General features: G+C 34.8%; 1 protein-coding gene across 1 annotated transcript in view; it reads left to right on the top strand.

Moving 5' to 3' along the window:
* KIAA1109 (KIAA1109 ortholog) overlaps positions 1 to 23,766 on the top strand; it is a 219,682-nt gene that overhangs the window by 11,600 nt on the left and 184,316 nt on the right. The window contains exons 5-12 of the mRNA XM_021717738.1: positions 8,690 to 8,876; positions 10,765 to 10,846; positions 11,222 to 11,415; positions 12,518 to 12,597; positions 14,619 to 14,769; positions 18,541 to 18,697; positions 19,400 to 19,478; positions 23,301 to 23,392. Of these exons, the coding sequence (XP_021573413.1) occupies positions 8,690 to 8,876; positions 10,765 to 10,846; positions 11,222 to 11,415; positions 12,518 to 12,597; positions 14,619 to 14,769; positions 18,541 to 18,697; positions 19,400 to 19,478; positions 23,301 to 23,392 (1,022 nt within the window). The remainder of the gene's footprint in view (positions 1 to 8,689; positions 8,877 to 10,764; positions 10,847 to 11,221; positions 11,416 to 12,517; positions 12,598 to 14,618; positions 14,770 to 18,540; positions 18,698 to 19,399; positions 19,479 to 23,300; positions 23,393 to 23,766) is intronic.

Raw genomic sequence — 23,766 nt, 5'->3', positions numbered from 1 at the left:
TTTATTCATGTATCTGTTGGCTGCTCTTATGTCTTCTTTTGAGAAATGCCTATTCATATCTTTTGCCCACTTTTTAATGGGACTGTTTGTTTTTTTCCTTTCAACATATTTGAGTTCTCTGTAGATCCTAGATGTTAGACCTATACAGTTGGCAAATATATTTTTCCCATTCTGTGGGCTGTCTCCCTGCTCTCTTGATAGTTTCTTTTGCTTTGCAGAAACTTGTCAGTTTGATGAGGTCCCACTTGTCTATCTTATCTCTTATGGCATGGGCACTTGGTGTTTTGTTCAGGAATTGGCTACCATTTCCGATTTCCATAAGGGTGCCTTCTGCATTTTCTAAGGTTCTTATAGCTTGAGGTTTGTCGTTTAGGTCTTTAATCCATATAGAGTTGATTTTTGTGTATAGTAATAGGTAGGGGTCTTGTTTTAATCTTCTGCATGTGGTCAGCCAGCTTTCCCAGCACCATTTACTAAATAGGTTCTCCTCTCCCCAGTGGTTGATATTGGAGGCTTTGTCGAAGACGAGTTGGTTGAGAAATTGAGGTTTTGCTTCTGGAATCTATTTTGTTCCATTGGTCTATATGCCTATTTTGTATCAATACCAGGCTGTTTTGATTATTGTAACTTTTTTTGTTGTTGTTTTGTTTTTTTGTTTTTTTTGAGTTGGAGTCTCACTCTGTCGCCCAGACTGTAGTGCAGTCTTGCCTGCTGGGCTCCAGCGATCCTTCCGCCTCAGCCTTCCTAGTAGCCGGAGTTACAGGCATGTGCTACACGCCGTCTGATTTTTTTGATTTATTGTAGAGATGAGGTCTGCTGCCCAGGCAGGTCTCGAACCCGCGGGCTCGGGCAGTCCACTCACCTCAGCCTCCCAAAGGTGCGGGATTACAGGCTGAGCCACCGAGCCCGGCTTATTGTAACTTTTTAATAAAGCTTAAAGTCTGGGAGTGTGATGCCTCCTGCTGTTTCTTTTTCTTTTTTTTTTTTTTGCTGAGCATTGTTTTGACTATTCATGGTCGTTTATGTTTCCATATGAATTCATGTGTTGTTGTTCCCAGGTCTGAGAAGAATGCTAGTAATTTAATGGGCATTGTGTTAAATCTGTAGATTGCCTTGGGTACATGGACATCTTAACAATTCATTCTTCTAATCCTTGAGCATGGGATATTTTTCCATCTGTTTGTGTCGTCTTTGTCTTCTTTGAGCAGTGTTTTGTAATTTTTGCTGTAAAGGTCTTTGACTTCTTTCCTTAGGATTTTCAATTAAAAAAAGCTTCCACATCTCTATTTTACAATGTTACAGGTTGGTAGACTTTATCAATGATCACTTTTGCAATTACTAATTATTTGCCCGTAGTTTTACCTTCATTATAACGTTTAACTGTGTGTGCTCATCAAGAGGAGCAAAGGAAATGTGCTTCCATGTCCTTTTAACATGAATTTTTTGTTACAGAGTATGATATTCTTTTGAGTTGGAGTCTCACTGTGTCACCAGGCTGGAGTGCAGTGGCACACTCACAGCCACCACATCCTCAACCTGCTGGGCTCAGGTGATCCTTCTGCCTCAGCCTTCCAAGTAGCCGGAACTACAGGCATGCACCACCACGCCTGGCTAATTTTTTGTTTTATTGTAGAGATGAGTTCTTGCCAAGCTGCCCAGGCTTGTCTTGAACCCGTGGGCTCAGGCAATCCTCTCACTTCGGCCTCCCAAAGTGCCAGGATTATAGGTGTAAACCACTCTGCCCTGCCGAGGATGTTATTCTTAACAGCATGCTTACACATGCCTGGATAGATAGCCACCCAGCCTACTGAGGAGATTGGCAAAGGGCAGTCTATATAGAGATAGGGCCAAGGAGTTTTAGAGTTGCCCTGTTAGGAGAAAAGGACATTCAGGTGCCCAAATTCTGTTCCATAAAGTTTAGTTTGGATAATGTTAGCTAGGAGCTCATTACATTTGTCCGTTGTCCAGTATAGCCCTTTAAAAAAAGTCAAAACAGTGCACATCAAATTTGTTACTGTAGAAGTTTTGTAAATATCCCCTAGGTTGTAAATTAGTAATCTGCTGTAAATGGTTGTTGACTAAAGCCTAGCTAATGAGGTGTCTGTCAAAAATCTTTTTTTTAAAAGGATGGTTATTTTAAGACTTGTTAAAGAAAATAATAGCAAGACCAGTTGCCTCTTAAAATGTGATGATACATCATAGTGTTTAAATGTATATAGATCTGAATACATAGTCATGCATTCTTCTTAACCAGAAGAAATTCTTACATTAAGAAGTGAAAGGAGCTGGGCTCGGTGGCTCAGCCTGTAATCCCGCGCCTTTGGGAGGCTGAGGTGAGTGGATTGCCTGAGCCCGCGGGTTCAAGACCCGCCTGGGCAGCGAGACCTCATCTCTACAATAAATCAAAAAATCAGCCGGGCATGGTAGAGCATGCCTGTAATTCCGGCTACTCGGAAGGCTGAGGCGGAAGGATCGCCGGAGCCCAGCAGTTAGAGGCTGCGGTGGCTGGGAGCGGCCACTGCACTCCAGTCTGGGCGACAGAGTGAGACTCCAACTCAAAAAAAAAAAAGAAGTGAAAGGATGATGGTAAATCATGTCCCTTTCTGTTATTTTATCATTTAGATGTTTTAGCCTAGTGTAATTTAGTACTTTAAAATTTCTTACATCTTAATCTTGTTTGTTAAATAAATAAAAATCGTTGAACAGTTTTTAAAAGGTCAGTAGACTGTCTTTTCTTTGTATTTAGTATTGATTTTGAGTATTACAAGGCCTTGGCAGCAATTCTGCTCCTTAACTTTTTTTTTTTTAAACTACAAATTACATGTGTTCCATTATTAAATAAGTGTCTTTTAAATTTCTCTGTAAAAAAACAAGGAGTCTCAGTAAGCTGTTTGCTCAAGAGACTTGAGCAGTTTTACAACATTAATTTACCTTTTTTCTTCCTGAATTAACTACTTGTTAAGTCAAGACCTTTTATGTTTATAGCTTTTTTTTTTCCTAACTGTTTTAGAGATGGAGTCTTACCATGTTGATCAGGCTGGCCTCAAACTCTTGGACCCAAGCCATTCTCCTGCTTCACACTCCTCAGTAGCTGGAACTATAGGCCCAAATCACCATGTCTGTATAGCTTTTATATATTGAGTATTTTATTAACAAATATTTTTGAGGGACCCATTATCTGAATTCTACCGTGTTTGATGATAAGGCATATAGGAAGAGTTTTACTTTCAAGGATAGAGTAATCTTAATGTAGAGATGAGATTTGGAAGAGCCAAGTGATTATACCTTTCTTAAATTATATGGAAATTAAAATTTTCAATTTTATCCTCAGTATCATCAGAGTGAATGAAACCTGAAAACTGCTTTCAAAATCTCTGGGAGGGAAATACCAGTGAGAAATTTAGTGTAATAAGAATTTAATTATTTTGAGTATTGCATTTAAACTTTGAATATTGGTCAGTTTCTCACAAAGAAACAACTGGAATTTTAAGTTTTTTATTTTTGGGAATTAATAATTTTTTTGCTTTGAAATAGTCATTGCATTCATTAATATAATTGATAATAGGTACTTTTATTTTGTGGTTAAGAGGCAGTATTTAGAAACCTGGGTTCCAATCTACTTCTTGCTAGTTGTGTAATTTTAGGTTCTAACTGGTAGGGTTGTTGTGAGGATTAAATGAAATTATGTGACTAGAGTGCCGAGAACAGTGCCTGGAATACAGCAAGAGTTCATTAGAGGTGATCTTCTTTTATTATTCTATTTTATCACATTCTGAAATGAAAGACTGCCTAAAAAGGATAATGTGAAAACAAATACATTATTTAATTTATATGACTATTAAGAATTTGAGTTGCAAATAGAAGGAAACTAGTATTTATTTTGTACAGGAATCCTAAAGATAAGTAGAGGTTTTCTCTAAAAAAATAAATGAGTCAGAGTGGTTGAGACTCTTGCCTTAAGTCACAACATCAGTAAGTGATATTATAGGGATCCAATCCTACATTCTATTTCTACTGTTTACTTCTTTTGTCCAGTTCCTGTAGAATCCAGTGAAGCAGTCCTAAACTTTATTTATTTATTTTTAAAGAAGGGGGGTGTGTGTGTGTGTGTGTGTGTGTGTGTGTGTGTGTGTGTGTGTGTGTGTGTGTGTAAAGTAAATACATTAGTCTGGTAGGAAAATGTGTGCATGTCTATATGTGGGAGGTAGATGCCTTTGGAAAAAGTGCCTATTTTTCTTTTGGAGAGATATTGTTGGTTTGTGAGGGGACACGCTCTCTGTGGGGATATGCCCCTGTTGATTTGGGATTGTGCCCCTGTCTGTGTGTGGGGTACTTTTGCATGTAGCCTCTGTGTTTGTGCTCATCTCTGAGGGGGATACTGTGAGTATGTATACATGCGTGGCTCTGTGAAAGTATGTGTATGTATACTTGTCTTTGTGAATGTTCCTGTGTCTGTGTGCCTGAGTATATGTATGTGCGAGGCCTATTTCTCTGTGTGTATATACACCTCTGTATATGTGTGCTTTTCCCTGTGTCTTTGGCAACCTGTCTCTTTGCATCTGTTTGTATATGTTGGAGTATAGGTGGGGGAATAGAGTTTTGCCACATGGAATACTCCTGGGGATGGCAGAAGCCTGGGAATATTCACAGAAAGATCCTGGGCAGAGGCCTTGGAGGAAATACAGGTCATGTAAGCTTGAAGGTCAGCCAGGCCTTAATTTAATATTTATTGTTTAGTCACACAGCTTTCTGGCTGGAATATTATTAATGCAGGTGAAACAAACAGAAACATGGTGGGATGTGAACATTCCTCTTTTAATCAGGCTGGGAGTGGTGGTATACATGTGTAACCTCAACATGTTGGAAGACTAAGGCGGGAGGGTTGCTTGGGCCCAGGAGTTTGAGACCAGTCTGAGCAATGTAGTGAGACCTTGTCCCAATCAGTCAGTCAATTGATCAACCAATAAAATAGCAAAACCTTGTCTTAATAAATAAAAAATAAAATAAAATAAAATATGAAACCAAATGGTTCTCTTTAAATTCTGGTAGACTTGCTCTGTGTTCAGTGCTTTTCTAAAGTAATTTTTGGATGGAAAAGAGTGGGTATTTTATTCATTCTTATTTAAAATTAAAACCTATTATTTAATGATTTAACAAATATTTATTGAATTTGTCCTATGTACCAGGCACTGTTTTAGGCACCAGAACACTGAACACAAGGAAAAACTCTTTAGTGAAGTTTATCATTTGGAGAGGCAACAATAAATAATAAATAATGCAAAAAACCCCCAAGCAAGCCGAGTAGTGGAATAGAGAGTGTTGCAGTATTTTGTTATTGGGTATGGAGTGTTTATTAGTGTTGTCAACATACATTTAGAGATTAATACCTTTCTGCCATGGTGTCCTTAGCAAATTAATATAGCTATATTCTTATTACATCTGTTGTATTGAAAGGAGAGAAGCTGTTGTGCATGTCCAGCAAGTTAGAGATGAACTTGAGAGCAATTCTGTTTTCATTTTTGTATAGTCACCATTTTTGTTCATCACTACTGATCTAATTAGAGATAAGTTTAGGCTCTGAATTTTTTCCATTGCTGCTGCTTCAACTGGCAGACCAGCCTTTATAGCATATTCCTAATGATCAGAGCATTTGTATTCAGGGATCATTAGTAAACTGTTCAATACATAAATTTTTAAAACAAATCATATAAGTAAGTTTGAGGTGAATTTTGATTGAGTTGTTTATGACCTTGAAGAATTATATGATAATTAATTTCTACTTGTATGGATCTAACTGGGAGTAGAAATTATTCTCCTTTAGATTTATTATGGCTCCATATGTTGGATTTTCAGACATTCTAAAATCTCTTTGTGGGTATTTTGTTTTACTTAGTAGTATGACCAGTAGTGATATGCTCTGTTAATCTTTATGCAAATGAGCTTTTGTATGTACTAAGCAGTATTCTAGGTACCAGGGATACAACAGGGAGTAAAAAAAGTCCTGTCCCTTACATAATTTGCTTCATTAAAGTTTGGGGGAGTTTCAGTTCATAAGCAAGTAAACATATATATGTGGCATCAAGGAGTGAATGAGGAAGATACAGTGCTGAAAAAAGTAGGGTAAGTGGAATAGAGAGTGCTGCTGTATGGGGAGGATGCTGTTTTACAAAGGGAATCAGGAAAGGTTTTATTACAGAGGATAGTTAAACAGAAACATCAAGCAAATAAGGGAATGAGCTGTTGTGATTATCTGGGGGACAAGGTTGTCCTGTTTCATTACCAACACCATTAGGTCAGTTTACTTGGAGCAGGTGGAAAACAGAAGATTAGGAGGTAGGAGGAGGCACTGTAGGATTTTATAGGTCTCTTAAAAGACTGTGATGTTATTTTGAGTGAGATGGGAAACCACTGGAAAATTTGGGAACAGAGAGAAAGAAAATGATCTCAGGTTTTAGAAAGATCTGACCATTGTGTTAAGCACAGGTGTAGGGGTAATAAGGGCAGAGGCAAAGGTAGGAAACTATTGTGATAAAACAGGTAGAAGATGATGGTGACTTGGGCCAGGGTGGTGAGAAGTGATTGAGTTCTGCATATAGTTTGAAAGGAAAGGGACAGGGTTTGCTGATAATCTCTGGGACTCAAAAAAAAAAGAGAGTCAAGTTTTTTGACCTGAGCAGTAGAAAAGGTAGGTTGGGAAATACTGTGTAGTAGGGTTGGATGGGAAAATCAGATTTTTGGTTGGATATTTTAAGTGCGAGAAACCTTTTAGACATAAAATTGGAGATGTTGAATAGGCTGCTAAATATTCGACCCTGGCAGTCTGAGGAGAGGTTGTAGATGATTACTGAGGAAAGGTTTAATTCTAGTGAGTGATATTACTTGTTTAAAACTGGGTAATCATAGTTACTACTATCTAGTCTTAGACTACTTCCTACATATTTTTTCAAAGTGCATTTCTAGTCTTTTAATTTTAATTTTAAGAATTTAAACTATGGCAAGGAAAAGGGATGAAATGCTTGATATATTAGCTTGGGGATTATTTTAGCTACTAATCATGTGATAAATCTGAAGAAATGGGGCGCATAGGCCAAATCACTATTTAAAAACTTAGGAAAGTTTTTGCTGTGCAGAAGCTGTTAAGTCCTATTTGTTTTTGTTCTTATTGCACTTCTTTTGAGGACTTGGTCATGTTTGGGTGGTGGGTACATTAAAAGTACAGATTCCACCACTGCACTATATATGCATGTAAGAAATCTAAACTTGTACCTCCTAAATCTGTAAAAATAAAAATATTTAAAAAATAATAGAAATTAGGAAAATTACAGCTTCTAAGCATTTTTTTTTTTTTGAGTTGGAGTCTCACTCCATCGCCTAGGCTGGAGTGCAGTGGCACACTCACGGCCTCCTCAGCGTCCTTCTCCTGGGCTCCGGGGATCCTTCCACCTCAGCCTTCCAAGTAGCTGGAACTACAGGCATGTGCTACCATGTCCGGCTAATTTTTGATTTATTGTAGAGACGAGGTCTTGCAAGTTGCACGGGCTGGTCTCGAACCCGTGGACTCAGGCAATCCACTTGTCTCGACCTCTTAAAGTGCTGGGATTATAGGCTGAGCCACCTAGCCCGGCCTAAACATAGTTTTTTAATTGCTGTGTGAGAAATGAATGATGCTGATTCATTTTTCCTAGTTTATTTGTAAAATAAATGACAATGTACTTGTAATTTGTTCGTTTAAAGTTTACCTTTGGAATATTTAGCATTTCACTTGTCTTTATAAATAGCTCACAGAAATTACTAATTTTGGTAAAAAATTGGTACCTTACTGAAGGTTATATGTAACTCTTATTTAAATCACAGCTTAAGCTACTAAAATGAAAGTTAATAACAATTCTTCAATCGTTTTTAAAAATTAAGTTTTTCCAACTGGTCAGATCTGATTTTAATTAGTTTTTAGTCAGGTTTGTTCCATGGAGATAAAAATGGATAATGGTTGAAAAAGAAAGGTCTCAGAAAGCCCGTTGATTTCATTTGATAACAAAAGAAGGCATTGACAAGGATACCTTTCTTCTGATACTCTGGTTGTCATGTGATGTACTGTTTTAGATTATTTCCTCAGTAGAAACAAGTGCCTCATCCATCACTTTATAGATGGATTCATAATTACTGTTGCTTTTTATGCTTAATATAGTTGTTTTCTATTTGAGAAGATTGAAGTTTATAGTTGATAAAACCTTTGAGTATTATGTAGTTTTTTTAAATTAATGTTTATGAAAAAGTTTAGTTTCTGTTATGTAAAAGTTTAAATACTAATGTAATATTTAAGTCCATGATACTTTAAACATTTTACTATGTACATTTTTGTATAAAGTTATTGCTATATCAGGGTAAAATTTTCCTTTTACTTTGTAAATGACACTTTACTGTTCTTAGCATAAAAACCTTGTCACTATATAACTGGATTCTAGAAATTCAGGTTGTTTTTAGAATGCTAAATTAAAAACAACAGTAGCATCAGCTTTTTTTTTTCTTTTGCCAGTGTTTTGTATTTATTTTAATATGCTTCTGTATATCATAGAATTCAATTATAAAGTTTTTAGTTACTATAACCGTGAAAAAAGATTTGACTAAAAACTTTGACTAAAGTTATTACAAAGTTGACTAAAACCTTTTTTTTTGTAATTGATGTTTTAAGATCCAAAGGCAGAAACCAGGTTATACATCACAGTCAATGACTTTGAATTTCATGTGTATAATCGTTCGGATCTTTATGGACACCTTCAAGAATTGTTTGGTTTGGAGCCAACAATAATTCCACCCAAGAAAGAGGATGAAAAAACACGAGAAAATGGAAGAACAAGAACCCAGTCCAAAATTGAAAGGTTTGGTGTCATAGTGGAATTTTTAAAAATCTCTAGCATGTAACCATTTGCCTTTATTAGAATATCATTGAGGCTGTTTACCTAAACACAGCCTAATTGTTCTTTGTAAATTAACTAAACCTTTTAGCTACATACATCCCCTATTCACCAGTCCTACTTCCTTCCGTATTAATAGCTACTGTTATCTTATCTTGGTTTTTATCCTTTTAAATGAATGTATGAGGGAGGACACTCAAAAAACTGGAATTTATATATAAAAAATTGTGTTTTTATTCTTACATTTTGAAACTTCAGTCACCTTCAAAGTGCAATACACCTATTGAGATACTTTTTCCACTGTCCAAAACAGCTTTTGAACTTGTCAATTTTGACACCTTTTAGTGCTTCTGCTGTTTTTTGTTTCACCTCTTCCACCTTGGCAAAACATTTCCCTTTGAGGACTTTTTTCATCCAGGGAAATGAAAAAAAGTTGCTTGGGGTGAGATCGGGTGAATAGGGAGGTGGGACATGGGGGTCATGCTGTTTTTGGTCAAAAACTGTTGAACACTCAGCATGTTGTAGGCAATTGCACTGGTAAATCATCCATCATGAAATAGGCAACCATGTTAAAGGACTCTCCTAAAAAAATTTCATTGGAGCTGAATGCAGCCTCTCACAACAATGTAGCTTGTACTCTGATGCTGATGGGTGCCTAGAACACTTAACTTGTGGGAAAAGCCTATACTACAACGGACCTGCCTCCAAAAAATAATTCAGTTTTTTTGGGTCCCCTCTTGTACACAAATATATACATACATATACATATTTAAGATACTATACAAATGCATGATTTTATTTTGCATGTTTTAAAATATGTTATCTCATATAGTATGTATTGTTCTGTAATTTGCTTTTATGCAACAATATAAAATGTTTATATATCTGTGTGTGTGTGTGTATATATATATATCTGTATATCTATATATGTCTACCTTATCATAAGAAATATTCTAAAACAGGATCAATCAGCAAACTTACACCCATAGGACAAATCTAGTCCTCTGCCTTTTTGTAAATGGAGTTTTATTGGGACTAGCCACACCTATTTATTTATTTATCGTCTATTTTTTTAGTGAACAGCTGTGAAATTTTCATTTCTTAAACTTTGTGTGCTTTGTGTATAGCCAGTTTTCTTACTCTTGGCTTACCATATTCATTTTATTAGGGGAAAATTGATTTGGTACAAGGTAGTGGTAGGAGGGAAGGAAGAGGACCAACTATGTTATTTTCAGAAGTGCTTAAAATAGTAGAAAACATCAAAGTGACTTGTACTTTGATCCTTTGTTTATTTTATTTTATTTTTTTGTTTTAAAGATGTGGGGTACAATTCAGGGTTAGGTATACAAGTGTTCATTATGCAGGTACCCTTGTTGATGAGGTGTGCCCTTCCCACCTCTGGCAGTTTCCCTCAACTGCAAATCCCACTCCCCCTCCTCTGGCAGTTTCCCACTATTGCCAGTCTCTTTCTTATAGTATTCATTTGTGCTTTAACAACATCTTTGTCTATCTTATAAATTGTCATATGGTAATGTAATGGGAAAAATGGTAGATTAATGACAGCATATTGTATTTTATATAGTCTTGTCATTAAAGCCTGTCTTTCTAAAAACATAGTTTTGTTATTATAACTTGTCTTTTTAAAAGTTAATATGATAGAGTGAATTCCAGGAGACATTTGTAGGAATACTAGTATTTCTTCACAGGATCATTGTTTTGTTTACTGGAGTAGTCATTAGGAGTATTTGGAGAGGTACAGCTGGTATTAATAATGTGTATTGTAAGGAAGTAAACTGTGTCCTCAGGTATTTAAGTTTTTCTTATTCATGTCAGTTTTATTTTTTCTTGGCAGAGTTCAAGTAAAAACAGAATCCCAAGACCCCACATCTTCATGGAGATCACTTATTCCAGTCATAAAGGTCAATGTGAGCACAGTAAGTAAGTTCTGCTACAGTTACTGTTTGGTGGGTTAATGTAGAACTCCTAATTTTTGCAAATATAGTTTTCATCTAAGAAAAGTAATTTTGTGAAGTTTTTAGTTCCTATTTTTGTAACGTGTGAAATAATTATTTTAACATCAGTACTGTTTTCTGACAAATTTATTAGACCTCAAAGGCTATTTAAATTTCTTTAAACACTTTAAATTTCTTTAAATACTGGTCTAAATTGACCAGTGGAATCATTTAAATAGCACATAGTGCTAAAGTTGAATCATGTAGCTGTTTCTTGCAAATGTTTGCTATTAGGTCAGCTAAGGAAAAAAATTACGTCTGGAATAGCATGGTATAATATCTCTTATTTTTTTTTAGGGACGTTTGGCCTTTGGAAATCATTACCAGCCTCAAACTCTGTGCATCAACTTTGATGACGCTTTCTTAACTTATACTACAAAACCTCCTTCAAGTCATCTTGACCAATTCATGCATATCGTGAAAGGAAAGCTTGAAAATGTTCGAGTCATGCTTGTTCCTAGCCCAAGATATGTTGGTCTTCAAAACGATGAGTAAGAAAATTTTATAAAACTAATAGATAACTTCTAGAACCTTTAGCATCCTTTTAATTTCTTTGCTGCATGTTGTGCAATAATTTGGTATTTTCTCTGTCTTTTAAAGCAGTTAACAATGTAGACTTTATTGGATAAAAGGATATACTATCCAGGAATCAGCTCTTAATTGTAAATATTTTTCTGTATGATTTTAACTATAATTTTTCTACTGTTTTCTCCATCATTTTTTGGAAACTTATTTCGGGCAATTAGGCTCTGTTTATATGTTAGGAAATATACATCACAGGTGATATTTTGTTTCAAAATGTGGAAGTTAGATGATGAAGTTAAACATTACCTTTGTGATTTCTGATTTAATACATATTTAGAAGAAGTTGGCTGTGTATGATATATTATCTAATGATTGAGAAGTTAATTTTGGTATGGAAGAAGATATTGTGATGTATGACAAAGAGAGAAGATGCTAAATCAGAGCAAGTAAACATTAATAGTTTGTGGGAAATTATTTGATGGTAGGAAAGCATTCATTCCAGAGTTATAGTTCAAGATGTTTGCTCTAAATTTATTTCAAGTGGATTAACTAAATGATCTTGGAAATAGGTAATGTAAAGTTTTTAGAGATAAACATGACAACATATTTTCTTTTTTAATGTCCAAGTGATTATACTTATACATATAGATAAAATTATGTTTACTAGTTTTTGTGTTATTAATGTAAAATGGTTGCATTTTAATGTTAATTTTGTTGTAAATGCAGAATGATTATTCTATTCCAGTCATCATCATTCTGTTGTTTTTAGTTTCCCCCATTCAAAACTGAAAACTTAAAATATAAAACCAGAATTGTTTTTCTTGAACAAATTTACTGATATATTCTCAGTACCATTTTACTATTTACTTAATATAGAATAGAACTAAGGGACAATTTTTTAGGATTGTTGTTTATGTGAAAGGTGTTTTTCTCTTTTTAAGGAGCTACTTGCTATGTGCTTTTTCATTTTTTTGTTTTTATTTTTACCTATTGTCACCATTAATAGGATACTGAACATTTTATACTCTTGAGATTTACTTAGTGTGCTTTCCCCCTAACTTCTTATAGACCACCAAGATTAATGGGAGAAGGTTTTGTGGTGATGCAGTCAAATGATGTTGACATCTACTATTACATGGATGAGCCAGGTATTGTTACATAATATTTCAAATTTTCTTACTTAAGATATAAATAAGTATCAGCAAATTGTAAATGTGGATATGAGAATGTCTACATGGAAAAATCTGTCATTTTTCAAAACCTGAGTATTAGTTTAGCATTTTAGACTAAAAGAGAACAGCATAGTAATATTTTTTGAGATTTCATTTTCACAGATATACCTATAAAATTGAGAATGCAAATGACCATGAGTGAAAACCTTTAGAGAATGTGACAATAGTTGAGGTAGTTCATCTTAGTTTAGAAAAAAAAAAATCAGTATGTTAGATTTGAGGCTTAAGCTCAAAGATTAAAATATACCTAGTTGTAATATGGCTTTCATTTTATAAAGGTTGGATTTTTAACTCTTTTAAAAAATAGTTCTGCTCCTTTTATGCCTTTCAGGGGGTTGCAAAGTCAAAGTATGTGAAAAGTAAAACTAGGATGTTATTTGCCTTGTCATCATGTTGATGCTTGCAGTAATGGTACAAAAGCAATAGTGAGTAAAATTGCTTTCAAGGTAGTGATCCTAATTATGCTAGAAGTCATTGTATTTTTTGACTGCCACACATTGACAATAATGCAAAAATGTCATTATCACATAAAAATGTCCTTGATTAAACAGTAAAAATTATTAGTTTTTTCAATTATTGATTCTTGTTTTTAGTATTTGGTGTGACAGAATGGGAAAAAAGCCCTTTTGCTGCATACCAGAGTATCCTGTGTCTTGAGGAAATGCACTTGTGTGATTGAGTTTCAAGTGGAACTATTTGTTTTTTTTTTTTTTTATGGAGCACCAGATTTTTTTGAATGAATAATTAGAGAAAAATTATGCTTTTAAAGTTTCTTATGAAATCTAGAATTTTGGTAAATTTGAGTCTGTCACTGTGAGCGTGACAGCACCCCAATAATTAACAGCTTTTATAATGAGACCACCAGTGATAGAATAAATATGATTTTAAAATGTTTAATAATAATTGGGCATGGTAGCTCAATGCTTGTAATTCCAGCACTTTGGGAGGCGGAGGCAAGAGGATTGCCTGAGTCCAGGAGTTTGAAACCAGCCTGGGCCACTACAATAAATCAAAAAATTAGCCAGGCGTGGTGGCGCATGTCTGTGGTCCCAGCTACTTGAGAGGCTGAGGTGGAAGGATCACCTGAGCCCAGTAGGTCGAGGCTGTGGTAACTGTGAGTGTGCCACTGCATTCCAGTCTGGGTGACAGAGTGAGACTCCTACTCAAAAAAAAAAAAAGTAGTTTGATAATGAAATTGGCCAACATTTAGAAAAAAATCTGCATCACTCAGTGAACCAATATTTGCCAAATGACCAATACATGATGTTACAAAGTCATGTGTGGCTAAAAGATTTATTCAAAATGCAAACAAGACCAGTAGATTTTAACATAACAGGATATGAAAAGTTCAGTGGTATGGTTTCAGAATCCATATTGCAACTAACTTTTAAGAAACTACTACTTGTTGAATTTTTATATAGTATCAAAGAAGAATATCCAAAATTATCTGAAAAAGCTATTAAAGTATTTTCTATTTACACATCTGTATGAGGCCAGATTGTCTTCAAATTCTTCAATAACAGATTGAATGCAGAAGTAGCTATGAGATTTCATCTGTTTTTCTTTAAGCTAGACATTAAAGAGATTTGCCAAAGGAAAAAAAAATACCAACACTTTTCACTGTTTTGTTTTAAGAATATATTCCATTTTTTATAGTTTCATTACATTTTATTAAATATTTTATGTCAATATGTGAGTTTATCTTAAAAATAAAGAATATTTTTAAAAATTGCTAAATTTTAATTTTAAACACAGCAATTTTTAATAGATATTATACCAAAAAAGACTCCCCAAAACAACAACTCCCTTTGGTGTCCTCAATGATTTTTAAGAGTGTAAAGGTTTCCTGAGAACAAAAAATTTTAGCTGCTAATCTAAAGGAACTTTTAATGGTCATTTAAAATAATTGCCTTTATATTGTGTGTTCTGGAATATAGGACTTGTTCCAGAAGAAACAGAAGAAAACATTGAAGGAGAAATGAGCGGTGAGGATTGCAAATTACAAGACTTGCCTCCATGTTGGGGACTGGATATAGTCTGTGGTAAAGGAACAGATTTTAATTATGGACCATGGGCCGATAGGCAGAGGTACTTGAATAAATTCCATTTCTATAAGCCTTTCAAATGTATTGAAGAATACTCGTATTTTAATTAAAACTAGCTTAATATTTTTATAAAATATTTTATTATGACTGAATAAAATGTCATGAAACATTTTGATCCAAATAATGACTTGCTTGTGGAAAAACCATAATAAGCAAGTTTGCTCCAAAGATGTAGCTAATTCATCAGAAAGACAGCGAATGAGCAGCATATTTGTTTTCTTTTGCATTTACCCAACAGTGATTTCCTTATTGATCCCCTACTATATGCCAGAGATTGTTGAAGCTAAGGGAATTCAGAAATAAGACATATGTAGTTCAGTTTTCGTGAGAGAGAAAACAACAAAAAATGCTATTAAGTGTTATAATAGAGGTAAGTAAAGAGTCTTGATGAAGAACTTAGAAAAGCACTGTACTAGTTTGTTAGGGCTGCCATAAAGTATCATGGACAATGTGGCTTAAACAACTTATTTTCTCACAGTTTTGGAGATGAGAAGCCAGATATCAAGGGGTTGGCATGGTTGGTTACTTCTGAGGGCCACGAGTGAAGAATGTGTTCCAGGCCTGTCTCCTTGACTTGTGGATGGCTGTTTTCTCCCTGTGTCTTCACATGGTCTTCTCTGGGTACACCTCTGTGTCCAAACCACATTATCCAGTCATACTGGATTAGGATATCAGACCCTAATGACCTCATTTTAACTCAGTTATTGCTCTAAAGATTCCCATCTCCAAATACATTCACATTCTGAGTACTGGGGGTTAGGATTTCAAAATATGAGTTTTTAGGACATAATTCAGTCTATTACAGGTACATAATTTTTATTAAAGTTTAGGGAGAGAAGAAATAGGGTAGGCTTTGTGGTTGAGGTAAAATGTTGATGAGTTGATTTCTGAGAGATAAGTAAGAGTTAGCCAGGGAAAGAAGTGGGTGTTGAATAATAGAGGCAAATGCAGAGGACATTGGATAATCGTCCTGTAGGTAATTAAGAGAAGAGTTCTGTAGTAATTATGCATGAATAAGTATGGATTTTATACTGGAGGTCATGGGAGTATCTATTAGTCATTTTATTACTTTTAAAGTAATTTTTGTTTTCAATATATTATGAACATTTTTCTACTTACTGATGAACTTCAAACAAAGGAGAGGACATTTACCAGTAATTGTGAGAGAGCATGTAAGTTTTTATGTAAGTAGACATTGCTTAAAGTTAGCTTAGTTTTTCTACTTACAAACAAGCTTTTTTTGAAGAGAGAAATACAAGCCAAGTCATTCACTAAGGCAGATGTTACCGCGCCATTGATGGATTAATGAAAGAGCACTGATATTGACTCTTTGATGTGTTGACCCTATTTTAATTTTAAAAAGTGCTACCTACCTAGCATCATTAGAGTAATTATGTACTTTGTCAAGTCGTATGTTCTATTAATCTTGGTACCTAGTATTTAGGAATACCTGCTTCAATATTTAGCAAATTAACAGTTAGTTGTATGGTAAATGATAAGTTTATTATTTGAAAACTCTTGCATTATGCCAAAACAGTACCTCACTAGGTTCTGAGTTCAATTATTAAATGAAAGTAAACATAACTTAAAATTTCAGGTTAGAAAGCAGATACATTTTACCTTACTGGATTTTAATTTTCCTTTTGTGGAAAAATTTTTCCTGCGATAAGTCATACTGTATCTGACATACAACAGTTGGAAATGAGGATTTACAATTCATTAAGTAATAGAGCCACATCTATTTCAACTATAATCATAAATCTCAAGAAAAATTTGTTTGTTTTTGATCACTAACAGTCACATATTGTTTGAAGGAAAAATTAAAACTGTGTTAACACAGGCACATAAAATTATTGTTGCATTTTTAGTACTTGAATAAAGTATGAATCTTCTTAAACTATATTTAATTTTATTACCTATTTTTTAAAGTTTTAGGGTATGCTTATATAAAAGCCCAAACTAAAATTCATATTTACTTTGGGGGTGATCTTTGTATTATACAGAGACATGACACTGAAGTTAATGTGAAATAGAAATTTGCTTTAACAGCTCCCTTCAGTAGATTCTTCTGCCAGAAAAGAATAGTGATACATTTCTTAACCTGGTCTTAAAAACCGCTAAGTTTTATCTAAAAAAAAGAATAAAGAGGAAAGATTTATTTTTCATGCATACTTAATTCATTAATGTGAGTAATAGTTGTCTCTTCACTTAGATGTTCAAGTGGTCTTATGTAGCCACTTCCTTTTCTTCTTCCCCTTATTGAGTTTCTGCACAAATATGAACTATAATCATCAGTGAATAGTAAAGTCAGTTTCTTAGTAGTCATCTATTAATATAAGAAACATGGGGAAAAAAATCTCAGCTGTTATGTTGTTGGATAGTTCACTCAGGATTGTGAGGAATTAATAATATCTGACTAGCATGACTTCAGCATATAGATTTTAAAAATCATAGCGTGATTTTTACTTCTAGATTTTGATGTCAGTTTTACTACCTTTATGTGATTGTCTGAATATGTAAGATATTATTCAGCTTTCCCTTCATGATACTTTCTTCATATAAGTTTTTGTGACTGAGTTGAAATACAAATTCTGTTACAATAAAACTTAATTCTTACATGATACGTAATAGTAATACAAATATTCCTGACATTATCTTGCATATTATGGCTTTCACTTAAAGTGCTTTCATTTCTGTTTTCCCACTTGATCCTTATAACCCAGTGAGATACATAGGACAATTGTAATGAACTCATTATATTTGTGAGAAAATAGAGATGCAGAGAAGTTCAGTGATTTGAGCAAGGTAGTTCCTGCTAGCTACCTCCCTAGTCCATGATATCTGATGATTGGACTGAATTCTCTGTCCTTTATATTCTTAATTTTATATATTTGTGTATCTTAGTCAAACATTTATAGAACTTTATTTTCTTTTCTTACACTTAATGTTTGCAAGTTATAGTCTATGAGACTCAGTTTGCAAATTTTTTTCTGTTCATCTAATTCTTCCCGGTCCTATTTATGCTAAGTTGTGTTTTCTGTCACTGACCTTTTCCTGTTTAAATAAAAAGACTCACCTTTTCCTGTTTAAATAAAGTAGAAAATGGCACTTTCTCTTGAATGGATGAGTGACATTATACAATACTGTTGGTTCATATAGAAGACTCAATTGAAAATTTCTTAGGTTCTTTCACCTTTGTTAAATGATGGGGGCCAAATATATTTGTACTTTAGCTTCCAAATACCTATTTACTTTTTAGAAATTGATTACTCTTTAGTCTTTTATTGATATGTTGATTCAAAATGATTATGAAAATAATAAAAACAATAGCCACTTCTTCCGTGTACCATGCACTGCTAAGTCTTTTACATACATGTTGACATTTAATCCTCAAAACCACTCTGAGACAGGTTATGTTATTCCTTTGTTACAGAAGAGGAAGCATTTCAAGTTTACTCAAAAAGCTTCAGTAACTTGTTGAGCATGGGATGATGATTCTAATTAAGCTATCCTTTGTTAGTTTCTTGTTTGCTATTTGTATAGTTGACTGACTTGTAGAGAGACTTTAATTTCTCATAGTATACTTGAATAGTGCAGATTAGGTCTTACCTCTATTTTTCATTTGATAATATTTTATTAAGTGCTCAAAATGATAACAGCTCCCTGTTGGAAGTTGGAAAACTGACTTTGGTCCCTTATTAGAAGTAATTTTATTTGGATAACATGTCATTATTCTTTCTATCCCCTTATATAGAGATTGTTTATGGAAATTTTTCTTTCCACCTGATTATCAAGTTCTGAAAGTTTCTGAAATTGCGCAGTCTGGGAGACCAAGACAGATTCTTGCTTTTGAACTACGAATGAATATTATTGCAGATGCAACAATTGACTTGCTGTTTACCAAAAATAGGGTAATTATTGTAATAGTATAATAGAAAATAGTGTTTAAAATTTGAACATTGGCCGGGAGCTGTGACTCATGCTTATAATTCCAGCACTTTGGTACGCTGAGGTGAGAGGATTGCCTGAGCCCACGGGTTTGAGACCAGCCTGGGCAACTTGGCAAGACCTCATCTCAACAATAAATAAAAAAATTAGCTGGGCGTGGTGGCGTATGTCTGTGATTCCAGCTACTTGGAAGGCTGAGGCAGAAGGATCACTTGAGCCTAGCAGGTTGAGGTTGCGGTAGCCATGAGCATGCTACTGCACTCCAGCCTGGGCGACAGAGTGAGACTCTGGCTCAAAAAAAAAAAAAAATTGAACATTATTTCCCAGAGTTTTTTTTTCTGGTGACTAGTCCTATAGTTGGATTCATTTCTATAAACTTTTCCCCTTTAAATAAGTGTATGTATGCTACTTTCATGATTAATTTTATTAAGTGCCAAATAATGGAAAGAAATTAATAGTATAGACTTTCATGTTATATTCTGCTTCATTTTCTCCTTTATTGTTTAGTGTAATTTTGGTAAAAATTTGAACTTTTGTTCTCAGGAACTTTTAATACCTATTTAATGTCAGTAATTATATTTCTTCTATGATAATTGAGAAGTAAAGATGATGGGAGTGTAATTATAAGAAATGTTTTATAGGAATTAATTTTTTTCTTTTGGTAGGAAACAAATGCTGTACATGTGAATGTAGGAGCTGGCTCATATTTAGAAATTAATATTCCAATGACAGTGGAAGAAAATGGTAAGCTGCATTTATTACTTTTCTGTTTGAAATGATTAGAGAAATACTTGTAAATAATATAGCTTGTTAATTCTTTTATACTGACATCAATAGGGCTTTCTTTTTCTGTTTTTTATTTTAAAGTGCTTGTAGTTATTAAGGGTAAATACTGCATGTAAATATTACAGATACATTATTTGAATCCCTAGAGAAAAGAGAAACATTTTCTAATTAAGTTCAGTCTTATAATTCTATGCTCTCATTATTCCCTGTTATTTTCTATACATCTTTTGTGGAGCTGAGCATAAGTTGCTTAATGTACGTCTTTCCAGTTAGACTATTGTACCATGAGAGCAGGTGCTATTTTTCTTTACACTAGTATATTCCTAGTGCTGAACCCAGTACCTGGCAGGTGGGCAGTAATTGAATGACTGCAAGACTTGGTTTTGGGCTATATTGTCAGTAGATTTTGTCAGTAAACTGGGTACTTTGAACAGCATAACTTTAAGAAAGCAGAACATTTCATATTGAAAATAGTAAATAATGCCCTCATAGTGTTTCATCTGAACTAAAATAAATTCATCATGCATTTGAAATGGGATCACTTATACAAGTTAATCAAAACATGAAAAGGTTCTGTTAAATTTATCAAATTATTATTAAACTTCTTCATTTTGCCCTCTTATTCTTGTCTTCTTATTACATTTGTAATTAAGAACACTTAAGATGGAAGTCTGCTTTATTCACTTTCTTGAGAGTAAGAGAGTAGCAACTTATCCATATTTAAAAATTGTCACTAATTGTCAATGTTACTGTTGTTCAGTGTAATCAATTTTTGTGTAATTCTTAGCTCTCATTTCTTGAGTTTGTCCCTTATTTTGGTGCTACTATAAGAAGAAAGCAGGCAGAGGGGTTGACTAGGTTCATTGGCTCGTATAAAGTGGTAGCATTTGGGCCTGCCCACTTAGATAATACATTGAAAAGTGACTGAGAATGTTGTCTTGTATCTTTTTTTCCATACCTTTGGATTATTTTAGTAAAGAATGAACCCTTTTAAGTTTTAAAAGCATAATCATCTTAAGTCTTGCAGCAGATGCTTGAGATTCTCTAGGACTGCTGATTCAGAGTAGGTAGTTGGAAAGAAGCACCTTTTAGAAAAGCTCTGTTTATAGGTATGTGATGATGGGCAAAGGATGTTGGGGTTGCACAAAATTGATATTTCCCTAAAGGATGTTCTTCTAACTGTTTGATCATCAGTTTTGATTATGCATGTAAGAAATCATGTCTGTATAGTTTTATACAGTATTGTATAACTGTTTGTGCACTGGAGTAAAGGGATCACCTGAGGGGGCACTGAGAGGACACTATCTTGGGCATACCTGTTGGAAATACCTGGCAAGTACTACAGTGTGCTGGTTGTGGAACTCTGAGTGAGTTACAGGTCTAAGAAAAGCCCAGTCAGGTTTTTGGGTGTAGAAGTTAGGTGGTTTAAGAAATATTTTTATTTTTGTTTTAATGATGAGTACAGTTCAGGACTAGGTATACATCATACAGTAAAGTTTGGGCCTCCCTTTGGTCCCCACTTTGCCGGGTTTGAGATCAGTTACCCTTATTGATATTATGTGCCCTTCACTCCCAGGCAGTTTCCAGCTGCTGCCAATCCCTTTCTTATGGTATTATGGTAAATGTTCAGGGTCTGCTTATGAGTGGGAACATGTGATACTCAGTTCTGTGTTTCTGTGATAGATCACTGAGTATTATAGACTCTAAATCCATCCAAGTTGCTGCCAAGTTTATAAGTTTGTCCTTTATGGCTACATAATGTTCCATCATGTATATGTGTCACATTTTTCTTATCCAGTCCAGTTTTGATGGGCAACACAGTTAGTTCCATGATTTTGCTATTGTGAATAGTGCGGCAGTAAACATGCATGTGCAGGTGTGTTTTTTGTAGAATGATTTGAATTCCTATAGGTTTATTCACAGTAGCAGGGTCCCTGGGTCAAAACAGCCTGGTATTGGTACAAGAATAGGTATATAGACCAATAGAACAGGATAGAGACTCTGGAAGCAAAACCTCAATTTCTCAACCAGCTCATCTTCGACAGTCTCCACCATCAACCACTGGGAAGAGAAGAACCTATTCAGTAAATGGTGCTGGGGAAACTGGCTGACCACATGCAGAAGATTGAAATAGGACCCCTACCTATTACTGTACACAAAGAACTCTAAGTGGATCAAAGACCTAAACATAAAACCTCCAACTATAATAATCTTAGAAAATGCAGGAGACACCCTTATGGGAATTGAAATAGGTAACCGATTCCTGATCAAAACCCCAGATGTCCATGCATAAGAGATAAGATAGACAAGTGGGACTCCTTAAACTGAAAAGCTCCTGCAAAGCAAAAGAAACCATCAAGAGAAGTGAGGAGATGGCCCACAGAATGGGGAAAAGTATTAGGCAACTGTATATCTGACAAAGGCCTAATGTCCAGAATCTACAAGGAACTCAGATGTGCCAAAAGGAAAAAAGCTAACAACCTCATTAATTAGTGGCCAGAAGACATAAATAGACACTTCTCAAAAGAAGGCATACAGGCAGCCAACAGACACATGAAAAAGTACTCAGTCTCACTAATCATCAGAGAAATGGAGATCAAAACCACATTGAGGTAACACTTAACCCCAGTAAGAATGGCCATCATTAATAAAACAACACCAGTTGCTGGCAAAGATGTGGAGAAAAGGAAACGCTTCCACATTTCTGGTGGTAATGAAAGCTAGTTCAGTCTCTATGGAAAACAGTGTGGTGATTTCTAAAAGAACAAGAAATTGACCTTCCCTAGGTGACTTTTAAGATGATTGTCTGAAGGGAAAAATGGACTTAAATTTCATGCAGGAGCAATATATAACTCCAAACAAATAAATGAACATTTTAGTCAGAGATTCAGGTCCTTGGGGGTTGGAGGGGAGCAGAAGGCTGCGGGAAGCCCAGAGCAGAATGCATGTGGAGCTAGCTGTATAATAATGATCATAGAATTATTATTCATAGAAAGAGACTTTATCAAAAAAGGAAGTATAAAACTGTAAATGTTTTTGCTTTTGCTGAGAATGGGCTGTATTGTTGAATAACTGTCATTACGAGGGGAATAGATGTTGAACTGTCATTATTTAAGGAGTAGGTGAAAATGGTGAAAAATATACCCTTGAGTAAGCAGAAAAACAAAAGATCCGAAAGTTGTTTTATGAAGTTGAAAACTATTGTTTAGAGAATAGACTTGTAGTTTTCTACAGGAAAGCAAAATCAGAGTAGCTATGTATGTAGTTTGGAACTACTTCCTTCAGAGCCTGCTAGAATGAGAAGGATCACCTATTACATTAGGAAGCTCACTCTCATTCAGGTATGTTTCAGTAGTGATTGACTGCCATTTTTCTTTCTTTTTTTTTTTTTTTTGAGTTGGAGTCTCACTCTTGTCGCCCAGGCTGGAGTGCAGTGGCACGCTCCCGGCCACCACAGCCTCAACCTGCTGGGCTCAGGTGATCCTTCCAAGTAGCTGGAACTACGGATCCACACCACCACGCCCTGCTAGTTTTTGTGATTTATTATAGAGACGAAGTCTTACCAAGTTGCCTAGGCTTATCTCGAATCCCCAGGCTCAGGCAATTCTCTCACCTCGGCCTCCCAAAGTACTGGGATTACAGGCTGAGTCACAGCGCTCGGCTTGATTGCCATTTTTCAAGGACTCTGTCTTTGGATAGTGTTAGGAGTTGGTTTCAGCCCAAAGATTTTTAATTGTTTAATTTTTTTCTGGTTCTTAACTTTAATGTTTTTATTATTAGGTTACACCCCTGCAATTAAAGGACAACTCTTACATGTTGATGCCACTACCAGCATGCAATATCGGACCCTCTTAGAAGCAGAAATGTTAGCAGTAAGTCTGCAGTGTATGATAATATGCCTGCTTGTATGACATACAAATTTGTTTTTTAATTTCTAATATAAAGTTTAATGAGAAAATCATTGAATAGTGTAGCTTCTGGTTCTAAAACCACTAGGTGTTCATGACCCTATCTTTGGGAAAAGGAGTGGACTCCCAGTAATGTGGATTCCTTTTGCCATCTCTTGTTGCTCTGCTTCTAGTATGGGGGAGGAGAGTAAGAGCAATGGCACATATTTTTGGCCTTAAAATATGAAGATTTGTTAGAATATTGATTTTAAAGTTCATTATATGTTTGGCTAAACTAAATGTAAGTTGTAAATAAGGTAATTCTTTACTATATGATTTATAGCCCCGTTGGATTCTTT

This window comes from Carlito syrichta, unplaced genomic scaffold, assembly GCF_000164805.1.
Source record: "Carlito syrichta isolate Samal-C Ts95f unplaced genomic scaffold, Tarsius_syrichta-2.0.1 Scaffold310650, whole genome shotgun sequence".
NCBI classification, from domain to species: Eukaryota; Metazoa; Chordata; class Mammalia; order Primates; family Tarsiidae; genus Carlito; species Carlito syrichta.
Note: the sequence above shows the minus strand (reverse complement) of the source record. Positions and strands in the feature narration are given on the sequence as shown.